Consider the following 19,501-nt stretch of genomic DNA (forward strand, 5'->3'; position numbering starts at 1 on the left):
TTCTGGCCTGCGTATATAACTTTTTGTGCATTATTCTTTCTTCGTGGGCTTGAAGTGATTCTGGCAATGTTATAAGCGACTTTTTCTCCTAGACCGTTTGTGGGTTTCATCGGGCAAATGCTGCAAAACCTCCAGTCTTGTTATACGCAGATTGGAAGCTTTCTATGGCACTAGCCAATGGATGGTGCAAGTGTGTTCTCTCCTCAAAAGCAGGTAAAAGGGAAACACCAGAGCCATTAAATAAGATACCATACTTGCATGAATATAACGTGACCATGATTATAATGCAAGGTCAAACTTCTAAGCCCTTTAAAAAAACTTTTAGCCTTTCCACTCTGGTGAAGAAGGAAGACCAGCGAAGCTGTGCTATGGTGGGACAACCTCAAGGACGATGCCTAGAGGACGACGCCTAGGACGACTTCTGAGACGACCTCGAGGACGACACTTAGGATGACCTCGGGGATGACGTCTAGGACGACCTCAAGGACAAAGTTTAGGACGACCTCAAGGACAAAGTTTAGGACGACCTTGAGGACGACGTCTAGGACGACCTCGAGGACAACCTCTCAGACGGCCTCAAAGACGACGTCTAGGACAACCTCAAGGACTTCTAGAACGACCTCGAGGACGCCGCCTAGAGGACGTCCTCCTTGAGGACAACTTTTAGGACAACGCCTAAAGAAATTCAGCCTTTCTACTCTGGTTTTCACCAGAGTGGAAAGGTTGCCGCCATCTTTGAGCGACAGAAGCCACCAGAGAACTGCCAAGCCGGTTGTCTGGTTGCCGCTGTCACTCATAGATGGCGGTAGCTGTCCAGAGTTTTGTGTTGACATTTATTTGGCGACGGACATAGAACTGGGGAAACTAGCCCTTAACAGCTCCACCATAAAAAAATATTATTAATATCATAACGTGGACGTAAAGTTACTGCACTCGAAGACACAGCAGAAGTCGAGAGGAGACGAAAATCGGGAGGACAATGTGCACATTTTGACTGCGCTCGTAGCCACCGCTCGGCTCCTTCTCGCAATCGCATTACCTGCGAGCCATTTCTCTCAAATCGCAGCCCGCTGCGTCAAGTTTGTCGCTATACGAAGCGAAGTGCACGAAGCACAAGTGCTAAAACACTTTTGAACAGGAAAAAAAAAAAAAAAAAAATGCATGGGCAGAACAAAGATTGCTGAAAGAGACAGACCGTCGCCCTTGCCACGAACACCTCGCGTTTTATGATTACAAAAACATGGCCAGTGGTTTTGGCTCGTGTCTTGGCTTGGCTTGAACTGGCTGGTGTCCCACAGAGCGCGCCACCACGTTTTTGCGGCTGTGTGCGTTTTGCATGCATGAAAACGACAGAGAAACATTCTCTACTCCTCCCTTTACATGGCGCAATAACGAATTACTTTCCTCCCCATGCCCCGCCCCTTTTCTTTTCACACCTAATCTGCTGCGTTCAGTCAGAGGGAACGATATCTCCCGAATCGCATGCCTCATTGCCGAGCTAGATTCCGAATATAACGCAAAGTGTGTTTTCGAGCAGGTAACTTAAAAAGTCGTATTTTTTTACCACAGTGTGAGAAGAAACGAAAGTGATAGTCGTAGCACGGTTGTACAATGCGGGTGGAATGGTACCGTCCCGTACCCGAGGACGGAGGTGCGACGTGGTTAATTTTAATACCTGTTGTGGTTGGCGTAGCCACTGGATACTGCCAAAGTGGGATTTCGCAGAACATGTGGAATGTTTGAAAAGAACTCATTTGAAGCAGACGACATGAACATTCTCCCTGTGACGCGCAATTATTGGTGGGACGCCCGAGCTGGCTTCTTTGCTTTCCACGGGAGGCACGGCTGACGGGGACGTCCCAAATTCCTTCTCTTCGTGGCAAGAAGGGAGAGAAGGGGTTTTCCCTTCTTTGACCGCGCTGCAACGACGAGAGACGCAGCCAAAATCTCAGCAAAGCGTCGCCTAAACAGCTATTGCTTTAAAAAAAAAAAATATCTTGCATTATATTTGCGCAAATCTGGCACACTCAGCACATTGGCACTCCGTTTTTCATTTTTCTTGTCGGTGCCGCCATCTTGGTGCATAGTGGAGAGGGGGTGCGATCAGCGATCATTACAATTAGAAGATGAGGCTCGCTGAGCTTTAAATGCAGCGTCGGGAAGCTCAGCCGATCTCATTTTTGCTCCGTCACGGACCGCATCGACGCTCCTGGAGGGTGGAAAAAAGCGTCCTCCAGCGAATCGAGATACAAAGCTTCGGATGACCGGCAACAATGCTTTTAAGCGCCAAGATGGCATGAACACTCAACCAATCCCAGTGACAAAAGGCTTGCGACAAGGATGCCCCCTTTCCCCTCTCCTGTTCATGTTATATATGTCTAGATGGGAGACAGAACTGGAGGAGTGTGGGAGAGGCCTCAACCTGTCTTACATGGAAAATGGGCAAATGGTGAGACAACATCTTCCAGGACTATTTTATGCGGATGATCTGGTGCTGACAGCGGGCACCTGTGAAGAGATGCAACAGCTGCTGGACATATGCACAAAACAAGGGGACAGACTGGGCCTAAAGTTCAGCTCCCGTAAGTGCAAAGTGCTGAAGTGGGGGCCTACAGAGAATGTAGAGGGGGCTTTGGACACACCGCTTGTACTGCAGGGGGAGACTGTGCAGTGTGTCACGGACTACAAGTACTTGGGTGTACACCTGTCCATGGGTAGGAACTACATCTAAGCACATGAATCGGCTATCCGAGCAAAGGCCATGAGGGGAAAGGGAGTGCTGGCAGCAACGTCCATGTGGGCTTTCGACCGCTACGAAGTTGCTCGTAGCCTGTGGAAGATGGTGATGGTGCCCGGACTGACTTTTGCGAATCGGGTGCTGTGCACGTCGTCTCAGACTCGGGAGTTCCTAGAGGTTAGACAGCGGGAGGCGGGACGGATGGCACTCGGGGCACACAGGGGGACTCCAAACGAAGGGGTGCAGGGGGACCTCGGATGGTCTGCTTTTGAGTCGAGGGAAGCGGTGGCTAAGCTGTCTTACGAGAGGAGTCTTTGCGGCCTCGGAGAGGAGCGATGGGCCAGGAGGGTGTTTAAGTACCTCGTGTACAGGAGTGTAAACACGCGCCTGACCAAACGAGTGGCCAGGCTCGCGGGGAAGTATGAGGTACCACCGACCCTGCTGGACGGCCGGCCGCTCCGAGAGGGGGTTGCGGACCTCAAGAAGCACGTGCGGCGGGTCGAGACGCGAAGGTGGACGGAGTCGGCCACGCGAAAACCATCAATGACTGTGTATGCGGCCTCGAAGCGGGCGATCGAGCGGGAGCAGCTGTATGATGACTCCAGGGGCAGCGGCTTGCTTTTCGAGGCACGAACGGGGACCCTCAAGACCAGGCTGTGGAGATCGCGATATGACGCTGGGGCCCCAATCGCCTGCGTCGCCTGCGGAGCAGCAGAGGAGACAACCGAACATCTGGTGCTGCAGTGCAAGGCCCTCAGCCCGTGCCCCCAGGTGGACCATCTGCCGGACGCGCTGGGCTTCCGGACGGCGGAGCGGGGGGATGACGGCGAGGAACACGTCGAGACCACCAAGCGCCGACTAGAGCAGTGGTGGGAGATTTCCTGGCGGCTGTGGAAGAGGGAGAGGCGAGCTGGGCCGGACGTGCAAGCGCAAGCCGGACAACCGATGTTTTCCGCCCAGGTCGATTTGCCCCACACCGTGGACCCGACCGAAGCTCCACCACAACAAGAACTCGGCTAGGCTTGGCTAGAAACCAGACTAAGCAAGCCTTTTTTTCTTTTTTGGCAGGCCATCGCCGGAACTTCCGGCGAGCGGCCACCCGTTACAAAGGGGACGCCACTAAATCCAAATCCAAATCCAAATCCAAATCCAGATGGCCGATGTGTCATCACTCTGAAGCGTGGCTTGTTCAGTAACTCTAGAGAATGCGGTGATTGACCAAGTTCAAACTCAAATGTGTGAGCCAGCCTTTATCGCACCAGACTTCCACGAGGTTCTAAAGTGCTCTGCTCGATAGAGATAATGGAGCTCGGCTTTTCGGCAGGCGTGGAAAAACCATGCGTCGCAGAAAGCTGAAACTTTGCAAGAATGTGACGCTAGCGGTGGCGATAAAATGCGGGTGTTTGAGCACAAGACGTTACCTGAATCAAAAGGCGCAAAAGAAAAACAAAATTTGTCTATGAGCCAACGTCCACCTAAATTCATAAAACCAAAACACGAGGTTATGAGACCCTTGAGCTATTATATCAGTGAAAAAGCTTGCCCATTAGAAAGACGGTATTAAATTCTTTCTTGCTGACAAGCTTTTTTTTTTTTTTTTTTATTGACATAATTGTTACTAGCACACAGTCTAAAATGCAGGTTTGATGAATATTAGGCTCGGGTGAACCTCGGCTCACGAGAAATTTTGTTTTTCTTTTGTATATTTTATACAGGTAACGTCACATGCTCAAACTTCCGCATTTTATCGTCACTGCTAGCGTCACATTCTCATAAACATACAGCTTTCTATGAAGAATAGTCTTCTTGTGCTGGCTGCAAACACCAGGACTAATTTCCTCGATCGATCCCCGTAGTGAAGAAAACCGTCCCTTGGGGTTTGACCCTCACCGCAGAAGGGTTGAGTCCGGCCCTCAGGTCGACAGCTGCCGTGGCAGCCGCCTCGGCCGACGAAGACCCCTGCGTGGACAGCGGCCCCGCCGTGCCCGCAGCTGCTGCCAGCGTCCCCAACGGACCCAGCAGGCGCGCGCTCACAGCCAGCAGCTGGTCACGGCGCGCCTGAAGACCGCTGATGCGAGTCTCCAACTCCAGATTCTCCGAGCGCAGCTGGTGCAGGCATGAGAGCAGCGAGGCAACTGCACACACCACGTTCGAGGGTCACATGTTGCGCTTGGGTCGCCTTCACATACAATGGATGATTGCGGACCAAACGTTTAAATGCATCCTAATCCCACGGACGAAGTCAGAAGACAAAGCATGTGCAACATGTTTTTAGCTGCGCTCTGTATTTATTTACAAGTTCCTCTGAGCTCGAGAGCCAGACTAATCTAGCGGAAAGCGTTTGCCGTCTAAATTTACCAGAGAAATTAATTTGGTATATACCGTAAAGTTCCGAAAAAAACGCCCACCCAAAATGAAGAAGTAAACAGTGAAAAACATGGGGATGCCAAAGCAAATCTTTATCAAAAATTAATGATAAAACACCCTGGCACCGGCTACAAACCATGCGACGCAGGAACTGATACTGTAAATCGCGTACACTGCGAATTCGCGTTTCATGATGCGATAAACACGCGGTAATTTGCTACAAACTCCTGTGTTATGGGAAAGGATACCACAAGTTGTGGACGCAGCATATTCGCCTTTCACGGAGCAAAGGACCCGCGGAAATCCGCCGAGAACTCGCATTTCACGTCAACGAATACCGCAAATTGCGGATGCAGCAGATCAAAATTTTATGGTGTGATAAACATGCCGGAACCCGTGAATGTGAATACATGAAATTGTGAATGATGTAATTATCCCCGCAAGACAAATTATTTATCAAGACTGCTTTCTAAAAATTACATGATAAAGAATGACTGAAAACGACACTGCACATCACAGTACCAACACCGTTGACGTAGTAAGCGCATGTAATAACTGCATTCATGCCTGAAACTAATGCAGCAGTGTATTTAAAAGCAAAAACTAGTGGTCTGATGTTCCTTTTGCCCTGGAGCTGCTGTTGTTCGTGCAAGAAATTTATTCAAGAATTTTAATTCATTCTGAAAGGGAGTTCACCTCTTTTTGCAGCTAGAATTACCTGAAATCTTGTCATATATCTTCCAATTCAAGGTTCGGAGATTTATCGTCCAATAAAAGTTTTTGCTTACACCGCAACACTAACAGGATAAAACTGTTGTGTCCTTCGTTCCATGCCTGCAACAAAGTATGAAGATTCCTGATTAGGCAGTAATGTAGTAACGAAAACTGGGTTGTAGATACATAGATATGGCAAATTTATTCCTTTTGTTTGCTTATATACAAGCCACATCACATTAACCTCTTAAGTGCCACCTTTTTAGGGGCGAAGCTCCTTAGGGTCTAGGCTTGTCCGTCCAGACGGCGTCCGTGCTCACATAAAAAAAAAAAATGTTTGCGCAGTCGACAGGATTCGAACCTGTGCGGGGAGACCCAATGGATTTCTAGTCAATCGCCTTAACCACTCGGCCACGACTGCAGGACGAGTAGGGGGCTCTAAGATGTGGTTGTAACTCAAGAGGTGGGGTTTCTGTCATGGACGAAACGTTGCATGTAGCCGCTCAACGTCTATACACAAACTCATCTCTGTTACGTCATGGCGCGGTAGTGGCGCGTCGGTCGCACTTCCGGTCTGAGACTGTGGGCAAAAGTCCCCACGCCAGACATGTATTCCTACGTTGTTTTGAAAGGAACCAGACAAAAATCTGCCTTCTCGTCAAAACGCTGCGACTGGGGCCGTACCAAAAAGTTGGAGGTCAGTTTTCACGTGCTCGGTTTGTCCGAGAATCTGGATATGTGCCGTGAAAAGGGAAAAGCAGACGCCGTCGGACAACGATTGCTTGGGAGAGAAGCACTTTGGGTTGAATTCACAGATACTCATGGTCATCAGATTTATTTGTTTTGTTCCAATATGAACGCCAGAAAACCGTCAAGTTGCGCGGACCACCTGAGGACTACGTTTAGTGCGCCTTCAAGTTCAAACGGCCGCCTGATCGTTCGAACTGTCGTCTGCTCTTTCAAACGTTTCTGCTTGTCGTCTGCTCTCTTAGACGACGCCGGCTCGTAGACCAAATGTTGACCCGGTGCTTGCGATAAGAAGTAAGTGCAGGCCTCAAAAGACTTAAATTTGAAGGTTGGTAAGCAGACTCGATGTAAACAGTAGATACAAGCAGGTGTTGATCATTGTTACCAGTAACCATCACCGACTTCTTAGGCCTAATTCACTTGGTCCGATTCTGCTTGCGATTTTCAGTATCGGCGTCGACTATCTCAGCTACGGTTCACGGTTTTGCAGCCCGAGCGGCGTCGCGACTGAAAATTGCGAGCGAAATCGCATCATGCGAATCAGGCTTTAGCGTACATACTGCGGCGTCCAAGCGGAATGAATCGCCCCATGTCACATTATTCACAGAAAGTTTTGCGGTATAACGAACCTCGGTAATTTCGCTGACGCCGTTCAAGTAGTCAGACATCGCCAGGAAGACGTTGAATCAACAATTCGAACGCGAAAAAAGGCAGGGGGACTCACACCGACGCCGACAACATCGCGTTCCAATGGTTTGTTTATGGGCGATGGCTAACTTCTTGCCCACACCCCCATCGCGCAAGCGCGGCGCCGGTGGCGTCCGTTAGGGGCGCTCCGGTTTGTTTGTAAACATGAGTTGGTGTATACAGGAGAGGACGCTGCGGTCGAATGTGTATATAATCGCATTAAACTTTGCATGCATTGGCTCAACGTTTATAGACGAGAGGGCGCTGCGGTCAAATGCTCAAATGCGTATATAACCACATCCATACCACACATTCTCTTTCTGGCATGGACCGTTGACTTAAAGGGGCACTGACACCCCAAAGGTCGTATTTATTTTTATTGTCTAAAACGATGCAAGTTGCAGTCATAAACACGCAAAAAAAACCGCATCGCAAAAAAAATTTTCTTGCGCGCGCGCGCGCCTTTTTATTTTTGGCGTTTGATTTTCCCGCCTCTCGCCTCCTCACTTCTTTTGATCGGTGACGTCAAAAATCAGGAAATTTAGAAGCTTTGTAGGTGACATCTCTATAACATTTAATTACGGCAATCGTAAAACATGTTTTTTAACGCAATTGCGAACGCACTACGGCCCTTCTTTTTGAAATACCAAAAATCGGGAGTTCGTTGTGGTGCCGTCTCCTGGATTTGTATGCTCCAACGGAAAACAGGCGACACCGCTCAAAACCGGTCCGCCGTAACGGCGCCGCTCACTCCTTTCCTCCTCGCTTTGGGTCGCCATGACAACAGCAGGGAGTGGTGAAAGAAAGTCGACTCTCAGGTCTCCGCGATTTTTGACGTCAAGGCACCGGCGCCGATCGCGCGGGAACTTCGAATTCGGCATTTGAAAATTGTTTTTTTACTTCACAAATACTGAACTCCCAAATTTCAAATTTTGAGGGTAATGTCCCAGCATCGTTTTCAATCGTTTCGGATAATAAAAAAAAATATGATTTTGATGTGTCAGTGCCCCTTTAAGCGGTGGAGATGCATTCCCACGGCTTCTAGTGGATCCAAGCTGGTCCAAGCTGATCTCCTAGAAGAACCACTGGCTCTGCATTTCAACGACCATAAAGCAGTAATAATGAAGTCGAAACGCAATCCGGAACTCAGCACTACCTATGAGGAATAGAAAAATCAGCACCATCAGCACTACCTATGGACAATAAAATCAGTATCATCAGCACCAGCAGAGCTTCGCCCCAATCAACATCATTCACCACGTGGAGATGCGGTCATTTTTTTTTTTTTTTTTTTCAAAAGTAACTTAAAAGTGCCATCTTTTTTTTTTTTTTATTTAGAAGTTTTATTCCTCTAGTAATACAAATAAAATTTGAAATGTTTACTGCGCAAAAATCGGCGCCGGAGCAAAAACAAATGCCCCAACTAAAACGAGTGCTGCCATTTATGATCAGCGTTGCAAACTACTCGGATGAGTCTAGTTCGTCCGTGGAATTGAGGGCTACCAAAAAAACCACTGGACGAGCTGAGCTCGTCCATGGAAGTTTTAGCCAAAAGTGGCCGACGAGCTCAGCTCGTCCGAGGCACTTAAAGGGTTAACTTATCTGTGTCTGGCAGCAATCAGTTTAACGAATACTTTAAACATCTCTCCTGGTACAAAACATACCATCACCAATGACATCTGCTCTTCACCTGCTTTCAAGTAAGTCTGAAAAAGAATGCAACTTCAGAAATAAATTTTCTATGTGAAAGCAAGCAGTTCAGAGAGCTTCTTGTCAAGAGCTACTTGCATTTACACTGAAATGTGCAACATATCCTGGCACGTGCACACTCGCGTGCCCATCCTCACAAATGCCGAGAAGTCATTGTTAATTAATAGGTCCACCCTAAACACTGCAATGAAACATGTTCTTGAACAAAATGTACGTAATAAAACAACACAAGTCAACTTGTAGTGGTGCCAGCCGCCGCCAATGGCTGTAAAGGCCATGGTCTTCCCTATCTGCCATCTTTGCATCCCGACTTGCAAGTGCTGAGGCATCTAGGAGATGTTGACCTCCCTCCTCCCTCCCCTCCCCTCCCCCTCTCTCTCCCAATCCCTCCTCGAGGATTGGGAATGAAAACAAAGTATGGAAGTTACTTTCGCTCCTTGCTGTTTGTGGCAACTTGCAGCGTTGCCCGAGTCTTCATATTTGGTCTTTCGTCACTTTACTCATTTCCACTTTCCTTCGTTTCTTGTTGATGACGCAATTTTGCAATAATGTCAGGGAGGTATTGTTGCGAGCTTGTGAGGATGCTGAAGAAGGCTGATGAAGCTTCCAACGACGATGACATGTCCGGAAGTTCTGACGATTAAGTTTTTGGCATCGCGCTGTGATTTAGCTGAGAGCGCTGTAAATAAAGGTTTGTTTTGTGTCTTTTGCCCCAACTTTCCCCTTTTATTTAAAAAAAAGGTAAACTATTCTAAATATTTTTTTAATCCTAGGCAAGTTTAGTATAATGCTATCAACCTATATTTGTGGTCGACTTAAATTTTAGTAATTACGGTAGTCAAAGGGGGTCCGAGAGACTCACTGTCGAAGTGTTGCGCCTGCTTCATCAGGAAGCTCGATCCCTGATCCCACTGACGCTCCAACAACTGCTCCAGCGTCTGGGGGAATAGCCTGCAACACGCAACGCCACTTTTGTCACACCACTGTCGCCAACGTTTGTGATCACAACACATGTAAAAAGGGCACACTGGGACTTCAAGGGATACTACGACGAAATTTCGGCACTTATTGTTTTATCTACATGTGTTCAAGGAGCAGTATCACATCAGACACACCAATATCTTGTTAAAAAAGACACAAAAAGGAATTTTAAAACAAATTAAACGATTAGCAAAGAGCACCTGGTCGATGTCGCTAGCGCTTTATTTGCAATGCCAGTCTAGGAATCTTGACGGGTAGTGACGGTAACTGTCTCGCCTCCGGCAACCACGAGAGAAGGGAGGAAGGGGGAACTCCCCTCTTTCCGAGAATCTTTTTTGCGAGATCCAGAAGTCGCTACTGCCCCTCTACAAGATTATAGAAGATTAACCCGCCACTCAATATTTGTACAAAAGCAGCTGCTTCGGTGGCTGGGCGACTTGGACATCCGCTTGACGTCAGCCTCGCAGCAGCTTTGCATGGCCCCAGACGAAATACAGTCGAACCCGTTTATAACGAACCCGGTTAGAACGAATTATGGCCTATATCAAACACACAAAATTTTAAGATCAATATTCATGAGAAATATACTTTCTATAACGAACCACACATCGGATATATCGAACTGCGAGCGCATGCTACCGCCCCCGTGGAGACGCGCGGGCGTCCCTGCAATGCACAGAGTGACAGAGAACAAGAGAAAACCAAGAAAAACACGATGGCCCTTGAGAAGATGAGTCACAAAACCGACTGTGAACGCCCGCAACCGACCCCCCAGAAGCGCACTGGCTTCCCTGCCATGCACGGAGCGACAGAGGACAAGAGAAAACCAAGAAAAACATGATGACCCTTGAGAAGATGAGTCACAACACCGACTGCGAACGCCCGCAACCGGCCCCCGCGGAAGCGCGCTGGCCAATGATAGAGCAAGCGTGCAATGACGTTCTGATGACATCATCCTGCAGCCGTGCCAGGCCGGACATGGCTCTCTTGTTCCTAGCCTTTTGCCGAGGAGGCTCGTTGTTCTTTGTGTCCTTCCTGTTCCCGCGAGAGATGGCGACCAAGGTGCGTTCATCGTTACCGTTCTCTACCAAGGTGGAAATAATCCGGCGCGTTGAACGCGGCGAGAAGAAGTCAGAAGTCGCCGCATCCTTCAAGATCGCCAGAAGCACGCTGAGTACGATACTGAAAAACAAGCCAGCGATCCTGCAAAAGGCCCAAGATCGACCGAACGCCGACGGAAAGCGCATTCGGGCGCCTGCCTTTGACAAAAACAGGTAATAAAGACTTCTCTCTGTCGTAAGTGCCACGACTTTTTTTTCCTTCTCAATTTTATGGAATTATTATGTTCATTTATTGTCTGTTACCTAGACATTTCCGGGCTTTCTTAGATGATATGTTTCAATATTGAAATTTATTGATAGAAATATGAATACATATGTTCCATCATAAAAGCTGCCTCGCGATAACACGGCTCTGAGCACCGGCGTGAGGCTCGCTACGCTCGGCAGCCTTCGCCGCTATTCCGCACGGTTTCCTTTCATCTCTCTCGCTTTTGCTGTCCTCACGAAATAGCGATATTTGCTATAAAAAACTACTTGATATATCGAACTAAAATGCGTGTCCGATGGAGTTCGCTATAAACGGGTTCGACTGTACGTCACAATTGCAACAGATGTCACTTGCTCTCTGCGGGCTGCTTTCCGGGCGCTTGCCAGAGTGGGCCGTTTATAACGAAAGATAGAGCCATCAGGCTCAAAATACAAACGTGCGATTGTCATTTAGAGATATTGTGGATCATATTCAGCCTTTTTTTTTTAACACTACGGGTATATTAAAAATTTCGTTGAAGTATCTCCTTAAAGGGGTGGTGCAACGATATACAGTTGGAATGTTTTTCATTTTAGACGGGCTTGCTGGCACTAGCGGGACCCAAGTATACTCGCACACAATGCGACTGACCAAGAAACATTTTTGTTGCGGTGCAATTTCATGAATAAAAGCGAGCATTTTTTTTTTTCGATCTCCCTCGCAAAACTTGATGATGTAGTTAGGAGGTCGCAATGTTGGCATAATCCCCCAGTGATGATATTTGAATGCGGCTTGTATATTAGGCCCGAGCATTGCGCGAACACTCGATTTGGGCTCGCAATAATTAATAGCTCGACAAGCATTCAGGTAGTGGCTCGTGCCCAATCGCTGCAAATGATGACAATAGCCGAACCCTAATAATGTCTGGTACTCAGCGCGTGTCCAGTGCAGGGTGTAAGCTAGGCAGGTGGGGAAACGGCCCATAGAAGCCTACTGCAGCGCCGTGACCGGATTGTGTTCTCGTCTGCTTGCGGGTACCCCCGATTTGCGACAGATGGCGCTGCGGCGAGAGAAAAAAAGTCGGAATCGGATTTGCATGGAACTTTATGGGAAAGTGCGTAAAATAAACCGAGAGCACAACAGTCCATCATGAAAAAATGCGCGAGAGACCATCCCCGTCTGTTTAGCCAGCCGCCACCGGTCGGCCACCCTGAGTGAGGGTTCGCGGTGCTCCACATAGATGGCGCCACAGAAAAAAAGAAAACCGAGGGGTACACAATCCGGTCGCTCATTTGGCTCTCGTTTCCCCACCTGTCTATCTTACACCCTGGTCCAGTGCTTTGCCAACCCCAACGTGTGGCTATGACAAACATTGGCAACATATAATTGGCTCCAAATCATGTAGCAGATTGTTCTGGCTGTAAATATATATAAAAAAAAATATGCTGCTCTTTTTTTTTATTTTTATTGCACAATGAAACATGTGTTTCATAGGTTATAAACATTTAGGATTCATTCTAAGTGATATTTATGCAAAGTACAAAAATCATTGCACTGCCCCTTTAATGCCACAAAACAGTAGCTAAGGCCATGACTGACAACCTCAAAAAATTCATTGGGGAAGAGACCACCCAGGTTTCGAACCGTGCATTTTAGGCTACAACGCTGAAACAAAACCTAAGCACTATGGAGGCGGTCATAACTAGGCCATAGACTTCCCTGTTTTAACCAAAAAATGTCTGTCTCTTTGTGTCTGACGTCTCCTGTTCTCCCCAGATGCTGCCAAGCTGTGCGACGGCATCGTCACGGAAGCGGTGCTCGGCTGCATTCTAGAAAAGGTTTTCTCAGTGGCTGAGAGAATCCTCGAAAGTGCGACGGGACGAAAGTCTACGGTGAACGAAGGCTGCATTCATGGCTGGAGAAGACCAAAACAATCCCTTTTCGCGTGCAAGGGCACAAGAAAACGATTTTGGGGGCCGAAGAAAGAAAAGTTAGCCGAGGCCAATCTGGACCTGGCCCTGTTTGTGAAGCAACAATGCGCTCTACACTTTGCCGTGAACACCGAGCTGCTGCAGGCAAAGGCTATGAACCTGCATCAAACCCTTTTTTTCTTTTGCAGGTCTCAGACTGCACCTAGGTAAACACCAGAAAATCTACGGCCTAGACTCTGTAGTATGCGAGATAAACAGACTAATAAATCAACACCACTGCAATACTGGACTTGGGAGGTTTACCGCTGCTGGAAATGGCTGCACTTACGAGGATTGTTATGAGAAATATCTAGGAACTACCGTAGAGCCCTCGTCTGGTGTTTTGAAACGACATTCCCAAAGAAATGACACCGCGTTTTCAATACCGCTGGCACCTGGGCCCACCCTAATTACAACTATGAACAGAAAACTTGTATCAAAACCTCCACTGTTACACCAGATAGATCACTCAACATCTGTGTAACATGACGACAGTTCTACCTTGACGCCACGTCACAAATGAGGCAACTGCACATTGTTTTCAGAAGTCACGAAGCGCTTCATCGCAGTCAAATGCAAATGTGTGACGCAGCGCTTGTGTGGAGTACTAGCGTAACAGGAGTGAGAGATGGAATATTTCCAGGAGCCATCGATAGGATTGTGCAAATACCGTGCAATCCACTTATACCATGTCCTGCTTATACTGACGAGTTCCTAGACTAGACACGCTCATAGTCCAGATACCACGATAATCGGTTATAACGATTGCATTTTTTGGTTTTCTCATTATCGTTATAAGTGGATTGCACTGTATTCAAATTTTTTAATAGTAGTTTAGAACAATATGTTATTCTATACAGTTGAACCTCGATTTAACGAAGTCACCGGGACCTGCTAATTATTTCGTTAAATCGGGAACTTCGTAAAATTGAGAAAGTCATTCTTCGGGCATAGGCTGCGCCGGGAATGCGATATTTGTTCGTGAAGTTGGGAGATTCGTAAAATCGGGTTTCGTAAAATCGAGGTTCAACTGTACGTCCTAGGAGATGAATATTACGTAGTATTTTCCTAAGTGTCAATTGCGGCGGATCAGCCCCATTAAGCGCGCTTCTTACCGAGCATAGGTGCACTAAGAAACCCCCACAAGATCAATTTCCGCGCGTATTGGATTTCCTTAGTGTGCTGGGGCTCCGAAAGAACCACACTCAAAGGTGCTAAGTTGCCACAATCAACAACTTGAAAAGTTTGAATATCGCAGTCATGCACTTAGGAGAAAAGTGTACTTTTAAAGGGGGATAGTGGAGGAACACGCTTGGTACAGAGAACTTTGTGAATGTTGAAAACTACATTGCAGTAAACAATTTTAAAATTAGACCGTGGCCATTATGCAAGAGTATATGGAAGGCAGAGACGTCCTAACAACCTGCAAAAACATTTGTGATTGTTTTTATCTTTTTCAATTGAAGAAAGGATACTTGCGTATACACGTTTGCAAGTCCGGCCTCAGGGTGCCGCCATCTTGCTCATTGGGGTGCACTTGGACACATCATAATCTGATTACGAAAACTTGCTGAGGCCTCAGAATCGGACTCTGCCCGCGCCCAAGCACACCCCAACTGAGCAAGATGGCGGAGTCCTGAGACCGGGCTTGCAAACGTGTATAGCAAAAAGATTTATAAATCCCCTCCATTAGGTACAACTGGAAAACTCTATAGGTTTAACTTTATGTCAAACTTTTGTTTACTTTCCACCACAATGTAGGCATGGACTTTCCGAGGCCACAGTCTATAAATACAGTTAAATTAAGATTACCTTAGAAGTGGACTAGTGGAAGCTTGGAAACAACATTCACCAGTTCGGCTGGGTTTTCATTTCAGTGTGGTGCAACAGTAGTGAAGGGCTTAGAAAAACTATCCAATATTTGATCCAACAATATTCGGGTGAAACTAATACTCGCTCCGAACTCAAAATCCACCACTATTTGCACACGCCTAGCCTGCGATATAACACATTCCGCGCTAAATGTGTCCGCCACGCTCACCCGGCCATTGACGGCGGCGGGCAGTCGGGAGGGGGCCACGCCGGACTGTCCCTCTGTGGAGGAAGAGACGGGGTCCTCGGGGGACCCACGTGGGCCGACGGGGCCGAGGCCCAGGTCTCAGGGCCCGCGCCCAGGGTCAGCATGGCCGCCGCCCCTGCCAACGAAGCCACGAGCGCTTGAACAGGATGTTGATGCAAGTCGAGAGCCAGCTTCTACCCACCCTTGTCGTCCGCTTCGTCGGGCCTGGGATGCGGACTCGTCTCCAGGGTCGCATCGTCCGCTGCGGGCGAAAAGAACGATCTCGAGGTTGGGAAACGAGAACCGGTACGGAGAAAGCCCATCCGACCGTCTGTTCAAAAGCGCGGAACTATACTTTAGAGGTTCCGCATAGAGCCGCCAGATATACTACGCTAAGAACACCAGCACTCCGTTCTCAGATTTTCTCGCAAGCACCGCCATTTTGGTGCGCAGTGTAGAAGCGTCGAGATGGCTGAAAGTGTTCTTGCTGCGTGGGTTATTCGGTGCCACTACTGCAGGGTGCTCCAAGAAAGGGCATCTGGAATGCCTCGGAGAAGAACCGGGGATTGTTTTTAAGCCGCCCGAGACCTCAAGGGTGCGAGAGAAGACTCGGGGTAAACGGCGCCCTCACCACGACAAGCTCTCGTTTGAATCCCGTGCACTTCAGCCCAGGTTTCGACACGCGTGTTGGAGACGTTGTGGGTCGTCGCTGCAAGGTCGTCACTTTTTGCCAGTCCGTCTAACAATCGTCTGGTGCTGTGGATCACTCGCGCTAGTCCCAAATGGCGGCACCGAGTGATGCAGGCCACTGCCGTCACAGTCACGCTGGCAGGCCAAAACTAGTGACTGCAGGTTAGGAAACCTCGTAACCAAGTGTCAGGAATGGGGCATTCTATTCTATTGGATAGACATTTTCAGCATAACACTTCCGTGTAAATGAGCTGCTTACTGCGAGTAATTATCCTATTTACTCGAATTATAGCCACGCCGTTTATGGACGTAGCCCACACGTACACTTTCCCTCGGATCAAGCGGATAGCGCATCGTTGCGGCATAAAAAATTAACTGAATAACTGAGGCGATTTAGGAAAGGCTTGACCAGGGAAAAAAAGTAATCTGTATTAGGTTCTGTCCTGCGAAATACTATCCCGCACAGTGTCAATGGAGACTGCACTTTTGTGCGAAAATATTATTGCAGACTTTTCATTGGCTAGACTTCCTCCGTAGATTGCCGAATGGCTACCCTCGTGCTACGTAGACATGCCAGTATTATTTGTAAACAATGCACTTATTCAAGTAACTACAGAAAACATGAGCCTTATTCCTGGGCCTACCCCCATAGGAATGGAACTCTCACAGGAATGATGAAAACAATAAATAATATGACTGGAAAGCCCTTTAATAACAAGTCCAGTGACTGGCATAAGAGCGAGCCAAAGCCCTGCCAATTGAATGTTTTCCTTTAATATTTAAAGGGGCCCTGCAAGGACTTTTTAAGTGGTTTTAATTTGTGCGGAACCTGAGCGCACTGAACGTTGTACCTTAGTGAAATTTTTCTTTTCTCGAAATTCGCTTTATTTTAAAAGTTATAGGCAAATTAAAATAACAAAAACAAGCAAAAAATAACCTTTCTCATAACGTCCTTGGTTGCTTGAGAGTGGCCGTGAACTAGAGAAGGCGTAGTGAGCTCATCGAGCGCTCACGGCTGCCGCACTCCATGTCGACGGCGTGAGAGGGCGCCACTAAGCACGTTCTGGATAGGCTGTATGCAGCGGGTGGCCAGAGCGGCTCTCATTGCATTTGCTGCGCGATTAAATACTAATTCGGCATGACACTTCATTGACCACAAACGACAGCAAACCGGGGTAAAGATCAGTTCAGAATGGGAGCTACTTTGCGCTGCCATACCGCGAAACGGCCAAACCGCAAGACAAAGCTTCTCGCCGAAGGCCTTCGGAACGCTCGGAGCCGGTCGGATCCTTTTGTCCATACGACCGCAGCGCCGCCGCGTACATCCGGGACCTTTCCGTGTCGGCGCCTGATCCCACTACTCCTTTCTAGTATGCGCCGCCTTTTCCACCACTTGGTGGGGGGTTTGTCGACGAGCCATTTCTTGTTTCCATACTTTATAAACTGCATTTGTTTCTTTTCTGATCTAAAATACTGAAGAAAAACAACTTTCATAAATAATTGAAAGGGTTCGCGACAGTTATATTTTGCATTTTGACTAAAAAGAAGTTTTTAGCGGCTCTGACCAGTAGTAAGCCCAGGACCAAAGACGTCACATATTGTGCGCTTTCGATACCGTGGGTTGCCCTCGTCGGTGCAGGAGGTTTCCGCGTCGTCCGGTTAAAATATGACGCACCGATATTTAGTTACTCTCTCCGTGCCTGCTGGCTTGCCCGAACCCCAAGAGACGTGGAAACCGCAAAAAAGGTAGACGCTTAAATATGATTGCAGGGCCCCTTTAAGTATAAAACGTACACCCGCCTTACTATTGTGCAGAAGTGATACAACTGACCAAAAAGGGTACACTCTGCAAATTGTAAAGTTGATAAAAAAAAAAAATGACCGTATCTCCACGTGGTGAATGATGTTGATTGGGGCGAAGCTCCGGTGGTGCTGATGATACTGATATTGTTTATAGGTAGTGCGCTGAGGGTGCAGATTTTTTTTTATTTCTCATAAATAGTGCTGAATTCCAAGTTGCGTTTAGACTTGGAACATGGTTATATAAGCGTTTGAGCATTTGACCGCAGCGCCCTCTCGTCTATAAACATTGAGCCAATGCATGCATGCAAAATTTAAGGGGGAACACTGGCTAGAGGTCAAACTTCTTAACTACTCAAGTGATCGGAATGAAATTTCCAGGGGAGATTTGGCTTCTGATGTAGGTGTACTGTGCAAACTTTCAGCTCCCTAGGACAACTTTACATACCTGCATAAGAAGATGTGTCACTTTTCGTTAAGAAATCTATGATATGCAAAGGAAGCTATTAGGCACCATTTTAAGTGCTTGAGTATAAAGTGGGGGATGTGGGACATTGGGCTATCTAGTTTTTATAACTTAAATGTAAATATTTCAGGAAGAGTGATTGCCTCAAAATATGAAATGCATATCTGTCCTATGTCAATTTTTGAAAAGTTAGTTTTTTATCACTGAGGACTTCAACTTAAAACAAAATAAAGTAGATAGCCCGATTCCCCAGTAAATTTCAGTTCAGAAACATGTTGATTGTGGTATCAGAATACTTTCACCTTTAAACAAAAGATTCCTTTGTATAAAATTTGCAACGAAAAGTGGAACTGAGAAAAATGCATCTAAACATTGAACTCCTTTACTTTGTTACTGCTTTACAATGTGTTGAAAATATTTTATATCAACAAAAAATATTTGGCGTATGGTTATCAAATTTGGTGTAAGGGTGTATAATTAGTTTCTTAAACTGAAAACATCAAAATCAAAAAATGAATTTTTTAAAAAAAATTAAAAAATTTAGGCCCATGTCCCCCCTTAACGCGATTGTATGCGCATTTGACCGCAGTGCCCTCTCCCGTATTCGCAACTCCAACACCCTATAGGTGGTGGGGCGGTAGTTCCAAGATGGCGGAAGAGACAAGGATAGATTCTCCAGGATATCCCGCGTGCCTGCTCGCGCTGACGCTGTTCAGCGCGCTAAAAATTATTTATTGGTCTACAAATGTGAAGCAGTTATGAAGGGATCATATTACAGGTGACGTAGATGCTGATGCACGTTAGGAAAACGAGCATGCTGTTATTTAAAAAATGCAGAAATTTCAAATTGCGAAGCTTTGGGGTGAGCGAGCGCGTTTTAGGCACCGGCCAGGTTACTGTTTGTGGCAGAATATTTTTGAGGGCGATGAAGATATGTTTGCGGCTTTGCCTGGCCATTAGTTCTCTAAAAAAAGAGCCGAGAACGCTGACCGTCAAGCTTCGGAAGAGCAGCGTTCACAGTATTGGTGTCTTTGCGTCACAGGGTCACAACTCGCGGCTCGCCGTCTCGGTGTTAGTGTATTGCAACACGTAATCAAACTGCTCTATAGTTATTGATTGAAAGTTTTTTATCGCAGGCTACCGTGCGGTGTAGCATTATAACCGCAGGCTCGCGCTATGCCTTTGAAGTACAATTTTCAGTGCGCGCCAGGAGCGTTGCCATGCTCATCATTGTAAAAAAAAAAAAATGTTGTAGTCCTTACATT

At 47.2% G+C, this 19,501-nt stretch overlaps 2 protein-coding genes across 6 annotated transcripts in view; one reads left to right on the forward strand and one right to left on the reverse strand.

Annotated features, from left to right (window-relative positions):
• Positions 1-19,501, reverse strand: part of LOC8028282 (protein AF-10) — a 53,130-nt gene that overhangs the window by 9,626 nt on the left and 24,003 nt on the right. For 3 of the 5 annotated variants that reach the window (XM_029985442.4, XM_029985440.4, XM_040505275.2), the window contains 4 exons: positions 15,483-15,542; positions 15,263-15,437; positions 9,825-9,913; positions 4,628-4,872 (listed from right to left, as the gene is read on the reverse strand). In XM_029985442.4, the coding sequence (XP_029841302.2) occupies positions 4,628-4,872; positions 9,825-9,913; positions 15,263-15,437; positions 15,483-15,542 (569 nt within the window). The remainder of the gene's footprint in view (positions 1-4,627; positions 4,873-9,824; positions 9,914-15,262; positions 15,438-15,482; positions 15,543-19,501) is intronic. The other 2 variants (XM_029985443.3, XM_029985441.4) reach the window with 1 other exon arrangement.
• Positions 2,795-3,757, forward strand: LOC115332681. The gene has a single exon (XM_029995096.4). It carries the CDS (start codon positions 2,795-2,797, stop codon positions 3,755-3,757), a length of 963 nt encoding a protein of 320 aa, XP_029850956.2.

The sequence above is a fragment of the Ixodes scapularis genome, unplaced genomic scaffold, assembly GCF_016920785.2.
Source record: "Ixodes scapularis isolate PalLabHiFi unplaced genomic scaffold, ASM1692078v2 PGA_scaffold5__190_contigs__length_132052651, whole genome shotgun sequence".
NCBI lineage: Eukaryota > Metazoa > Arthropoda > Arachnida > Ixodida > Ixodidae > Ixodes > Ixodes scapularis.

What these genes read in the sequence shown, in the direction of transcription:
- LOC115332681 (XM_029995096.4), top strand. Translation starts at nt 2,795, where the DNA reads ATGTGGGCTTTCGACCGCTACGAAGTTGCTCGTAGCCTGTGGAAGATG.